The sequence below is a fragment of the Galeopterus variegatus genome, unplaced genomic scaffold (genome assembly GCF_000696425.1).
Source record: "Galeopterus variegatus unplaced genomic scaffold, G_variegatus-3.0.2 Scaffold3567, whole genome shotgun sequence".
NCBI lineage: Eukaryota > Metazoa > Chordata > Mammalia > Dermoptera > Cynocephalidae > Galeopterus > Galeopterus variegatus.
In genome coordinates, this window is record NW_007729678.1 from 32,255 (window position 1) to 38,562 (window position 6,308).

Sequence of the window (6,308 nt, forward strand, 5' to 3'; positions counted from 1 at the left end):
TCAAGGTCCATCCATGTTGTTGCAAATGGCAGTATTTCATTCGTTTTTATAGCTGAGTAGTATTCCATTGTGTAGATATACCACATTTTCCGTATCCACTCATCTGATGATGGACATTTGGGCTGATTCCAGCTCTTGGCTATTGTAAAGAGTGCTGCAATGAACATTGGGGAACAGGTATACCTAATGAAGCTTGTTTTTCACTCACTGTGCTATTTCATCAGGAAAGAAAGAATATTTGCCACTAGTTTTCTTTTTTTTCCCCTCAATACAAGATTTTACTTTGACTTCAAGCCTACCTACTTGGTGTCCCCATTTGGAAATAAAAAGTCATGGCTGTTATTGGGTTCTTCACCAAGGCAGCCTAGATTTTTCTACCTTGACTATATTGTCTTAAAAAGGGTGATTTTTCTTTTCTATTACAGAAATAAGGGCTATAGGCTTTTAATCTGTAGCAATATAAAATAGAATTCTAGATTAAGCATATCAACTAAAACAACTGGGTCAAAAAAAAACTCCCTTTTCTTATTCTCTTGGTTTAAAAGTAAGTATCTTTTACTAGCACACATGGTGGAATATAGGGGTACAGATAATCCGAAATGGCAGAAGGTACCAAAACCATTGCTGAATATGAGTATCTCTCGTATTCTGGTGACTGACAAAACCTCAGAAGAATTATGCTCACTCTCCGTTCTCAGTACCTCAGAATGAAATTGCTATTTCAGGTGCAGAAGAGGGGCTGCCTCCCACGACACTGATTAACAACAACAATAAAAGCACAGAAATCAGGGGACGCGCAAGGAGCCCAGCACAAGGGAGGAGAGCGTGTTCATGCCCCATGCCTTCCCTGGGGATGGGACGAGAATGACAGTCGTCTCAGCCTGCACAGCCACACAGGAAGTCAAGCACAGGACACGTGAACAGTGCCATCTGGTCTGCACTCCCTCACTACCTGCAGTTTTTAAAGGACACCTGGAAAATTTAATTTTCTCGAACAAGTGACTTTTTATCAGTGAGAAAGAGGAACAGAATAATAGCAAAAGGCACTGGACTAAGCACTTTACATGGAATAACTTGTCTAATTCTCAAGACAGCCCCATTACTACCCACATGTCCTGTAGATGAAGAAAGTAAGGTGCAGATGGCAAAGCATCCTACCCAGGTCCTAGAGCTGGGAAGTGGGAAGTTCATCTTTTCTAACTATGACGTTTCTCAGCCTTCCCCTAATATGGAGGAATACAGGACGTGGAAACAAAAAGGTGGCCCTGGATGTGATGTCATCTGTGTGGGTGCATGTAAGGTCTCATGATGTAACTCCCTGAATGCATGCTCCACTCCACGTATGTCCCTTTAAAAGCTACAACTTTGTTGTCCTCCTTGCTATGAAAACCATGCCACTGGGACACCTGAAGGGGAATTAAGGTAACTAGAGAAAATCATCAATCATTCCTCCTGTGCACAATATGTAGATAAGGCTGCCCCAATATATACCAACCTTTGGGTTCTCCACCACCATTAGGGCTCAGGTTTGTCCAGAAAATACTATGATTGATATGACCTCCACCATTGAACTTCAGTGCAGGCTGAAGAGCAATCTGAGTTGTAACATCTCCTGAAATGTTAAAATGCAAACATATTTTTTTAAATTCTTACTTTTTCAACCACTCTATACACTATTTTTTTCTTTGTAAGATATAAGATAATTGGACCAGCTTGTGTACAATAACTATTGATCCTAAAATTCAGGAATTTCAGATTCTACCAAAAAAAGAACCCTCCCAAAAGTACTTGTCCCAGGGGATTTTCAGTTCAATGAATAACATGCTAAACAACTGGCGAGAGGTCCAGGAGAGGGGTAAAGCTGATAGAAAATTCACTCCTGACTGCCCAGGGGCTCAGGGTTCTTTGGGATAGAAAAGATTTCAGTAAAGAAAAACTAAAGAGAGCAATCAAGAAAAATAATTCAACGCTGAAATGTATGGCTCAATATGCATACGATATGGAATTTCAACTCCCATTTTCAAGATAGAACATACTCCTCCTATGGCCTTCTGCACCTCGGTAAGGGCCAGCTCTGTTCCTCAAGACGTTCTTGGTAGCTGGTGGCCACTTCCGACTCCTCTGCCCTCACCCCCACATCCAGTCCTCAGCACATGCGTTAGCACAGCCAGCCTTACCTTTAAAACACACCCAGAATCCAACCTTCTTCCCAACTCTGCTGCTCCTGCGTCAGTGCAGGGCACCAGCATCTCCCACCTGCACTGGTGCCACTGTCCCCTCACTGGCGGGAGGCTTCTCTCCATCCCCAAAAGCTTCCCTTCTCAGTGGAAGTGAACCCTAAGTCCTTCGACTCAGCTACCAAGAGGCCCGTCACCTGACCCCGCTCCAAGCCCTCGCTCCCCCAGCCCCAGCCACACTGCTCAGGCTCTGACTGCTGCTGCCTCTGCTGGAACGCTCTTCCCACCAAGTGTCAGACCTCACGCCCTTGACCCAAACGTTTCTCCACCGAAACGTCAGCCTCAGCAGTGGAGCCTTCTCCAGCCACAGCACACGAATGAGCAATTCTGCACCTCCACTCCCAGACCCTGTACCCCTCTGTCTTTTGCGACAGGACGCACAGCTCCCGGTATACAACAGCCCTTGGTTCTTGTCTCTCACTGGCCTGTAAGCTCCAGTGAGAACAAGGACTTTACTTCTGTGCACTGCTGTGTCCCCACTGCTAATACATTGCCTCCTACGCTGTAGGCACTCATTAAATATTTGTTGATTGACTACATAATTGAACATATTGAATGTGGTTTCCAAGAAAAAAAGTAATTTTCTATCAATAGTTTTTTTAAAAAGAATGTCATGTTTGAACTATCTGAATGGATTCTCAAAAAATTGGGAAAAGTAAATGGAAAGCTAAAAGAATCTTTTCTACTTTTCTAAACAAGCAGGCAAAATAAAGTATTTTTTTTTCTATTCTTTCAGAGAGCTACAGATTAAGTGAACTATTACAAAAACTGGAAATTCCCTTGTTCAGTCAATCCTGAGTGCTTGTCATTCACCACATACAAGAGGGACAAAGTAAAGGACACAGAGATCCACTGAGAGCTCTGCTCTCAAGGAGCTCCCAACTTGGGAGAAGTTCATGACTTGTGTTCTGAAAGCGTACACTAAGTACATATGGAAGAAATGTTGCTTTCTTAAATAAGGCCAAGTCTTCTGTTTAGCAACTCAAAAAGGAGGAGAGGACCAAGTGACATCTGAATATACAGATAATCTCTTACGATTTTTTTAATTTTTATTTTTTCCTTTTTTTTCCAGAAGCTGGCCAGTGCAAGGATCTGAAATCTTGACCTTGATGTTATCATCACCACACTCTCCCAAGTGAGCTCTTACAGCCTTTTTTAGATATCAATTTTCTTTTTTCTTTGTTATGTTTACAAAATAATTTTCATACAGATCACTGTTTCTCTTAATAGTTTTTCTCAGAGTCATTCTGAAAATAAAAAGTTAGGTTTTAAATTGTTCTTTCAATAAATCAATAGTAACTAGATTCTTCAAATGGGAAAGAAAGAAGCATATTGAGAGGTAATTTAATGAACTCAACTTCATAAAGCTTTCTTAACCATTTAAAAATTTTAATAGAAATTTTGGGGATTTAATATCTGCTGTTAAAAACACTTTTCTGAACTTCAACATTTTCTTTCGTTTCAGTTCAGCTTTTTTCCATAAATACAATAAAATAAAAGTTAAATATTTTTGGTTGAGAAGTATTTGTTAGTTACATGTGTTGACATTACAGTGCTATTTTACATATACTTTTTCCCAAGTTTCCTAACTCTTAAAAGATAACTTTTAAGTAAAAGAAAACTCTGCAGGTAGGTATTATTTTATTGGCAATAATAGTACAAGATGATGGGCCGGCTCATGGCTCACTGGGAGAGTGTGGTGCTGATAACACCAAGGCCCCGGGATGAAGGCCATGGGTTCGGATCCCATATAGGGATGGCCGGTTAGCTCATTGGTTGAGCATGGTGCTGACAACACCAAGTCAAGGGTTAAGATCCCCTTACCGGTCATCTTTAAAAAAAAAAAAAAAAAAAAAAATAGTACAAGATGTTATACAACTTTTTTTACAGTGCCTTTCATTGAAGAAGTAAAGCTTTGGTTCCACAAGAAAAGCACTGAAATTAAACTGTTTTCAAAGTACTGAAGAGAGAGACTCCCAAGTGTCAGATGACACCTTACAGGAAACTCTTTCACAACTGGGATGTTCCCCAGCCCTTCACCAACACCACAGTGTTCTCGTGTTTGTTATTGCCTGAATCACAGGGAGGCTTTTCCCGAATTCAAGGTACTGGGAGTGCTGCAAGTAAATCTTCCAGAATGTGGCAACTTCCTCCTCTTTTTGTTTTGCCATTGACCTCAGGCACGACCAGGCTGAAATACTGCATTTTTCCACTAGATGCCCCTAGTGAACAAGATGTCACTGTCTAAAAGTTAACAGATCTCACAGGCTTGAAATTCAATAACAATACACTTAAGAGAAAGCACATCTTTTTTACTGTGTAGCTTATCAAGCAATACAGATAGTCTGGAAACATTACTGTTAATTATTTTCCTTGTGCCAACCACTGACTAACTAATAGATTAAAAGGACAATGGCGGGTAGCCTGTTAGCTCTGTTGGTTAGACTGGTGCCTATAACAGCAAGGTCCGGGATTCCATCCCTTTACCGGCCAGCCAAAAATAAAAGGACAATACTATTTTGTATAGTGACTTTAAAACACAGTATTCCCATATTCACTCCCCCAAGGCACAAAAACAAAAAGGCCACATACTACTGGTTTTTTCAACTGAGCTCTTCAAAAAAAGTTCTTTACTCAATATTATACTTTAATTGAATTACAAATATTGGTAAAGATACAAGCCTATTTCACTTTCCAAAAATAGCTATTTTCCTTGTGAACTCTGACCTGTGAGTAAATCAAGAAAAGTATCAAGTCTAAAGGGCATACACTGTTCCACAGTTGGATAACTACTTTTTGGTAATGAACATAGCAATGCTAACTCTTGCCTCCTCTTCTCCCATGTTCAGTTAAACAAGTGGGCTAAGTGAAGTTTCACAGTACAGGATACTGGGAATCTCCAAGTCATATGCTGGACTCCAGATCCCATCTGGTCCCAGGACAATAATCATGACCACAGTTCCTATTACAATGCAGTCTCTTTCCGTCTCCCACTGTCAGTGGGACTACAGCCTGAGACTGTAGGCTCAATAGTTATATTGCACTTGAAAAAGGAGGCTGTGAGGCTGTCTATCTCCCACCTGCTGTCCAGACACACACACACTGGTTGTTGAGAGCAAAGCCCCACTCCTACTTCTCCCCGGAGGTTACACTGACACTCAAAAGCACGGTGATTGGGCCACAAGTGGACAGGAGCTCTGAGCTCTCTTGCTGAGAGACCTACCTGAGACACCAAACATTTCCCAAGAGCACATAATATAAGAAGGGAAAATTTTAATTGCCAATATGCAAAAACAAGTTACATATTAGTCTTTTAAAAAAGGCTCCACAGTTCACCAATGTTTGCAATGTGGGTAACAAAAATGGGGCAATTACCATAGCATAATTCAAAAACAAGTTCCTTTATGAGATTCTTTTTTTTTTTTTTTTTTTTTAAAGATGACTGGTAAGGGGATCTTAACCCTTGACTTGGTGTTGTCAGCACCATGCTCACCCCGTGAGCAAACCGGCCATCCCTATATGGGATCCGAACCCGTGGCCTTGGTGTTATCAGCACCGCACTCTCCCGAGTGAGCCACAGGCCGGCCCTATGAGATTCTAAGTTTTCTGATAAAAAAAAAAAGTTTGTACAAACCAATCTAGACAGTCATTCTACAACAAGATAGACCATAATTTAAAAGAGAGTCTCGTGCCTGGAAAACTCAGAACTGGTACAAACATGAGTGGGTTCTCCTGCAGGGAGAGGCGTTTCTGTGTGGAGACCCGCTCACTGTCGCCCCTGCCACGAGCCAGCACCTACCCTTGGCCAGCGCCTCCTGGTACTTCTCCTCGGTGACGTTCAGGTTGTTCACGTAGGCCGCGTGGTGCTTGCAGTGGTGCAGCTGCATGATCTGAGCGTTGATGTGAGGCTCCAGGGCGCCGTAGTCGTACGGCAGGTCGGGGAGGCTGTGCTTGTGACGGGAGCCCAGACACCCCAAGGCTGGGGCCAGCTTCCTGCTCGTGCTGGAAGACAGAAAACACGGCCGGGTCACGCCGCGCGGGCCGAGCCGCTGCACGCAGCCCGGGCTGCCC

At 42.4% G+C, this 6,308-nt stretch overlaps 1 protein-coding gene across 1 annotated transcript in view; it reads right to left on the reverse strand.

Moving 5' to 3' along the window:
- The window catches only part of SOD2 (superoxide dismutase 2, mitochondrial), a 10,539-nt gene extending 4,299 nt beyond the window's left edge, over positions 1–6,240 (reverse strand). The window contains exons 1-2 of the mRNA XM_008585420.1: positions 6,037–6,240; positions 1,496–1,612 (exon numbers count right to left, since the gene is read on the reverse strand). Of these exons, the coding sequence (XP_008583642.1) occupies positions 1,496–1,612; positions 6,037–6,124 (205 nt within the window). The 5' untranslated portion in view covers positions 6,125–6,240. The remainder of the gene's footprint in view (positions 1–1,495; positions 1,613–6,036) is intronic.
- Between the last annotated feature and the right edge of the window lie 68 nt (positions 6,241–6,308).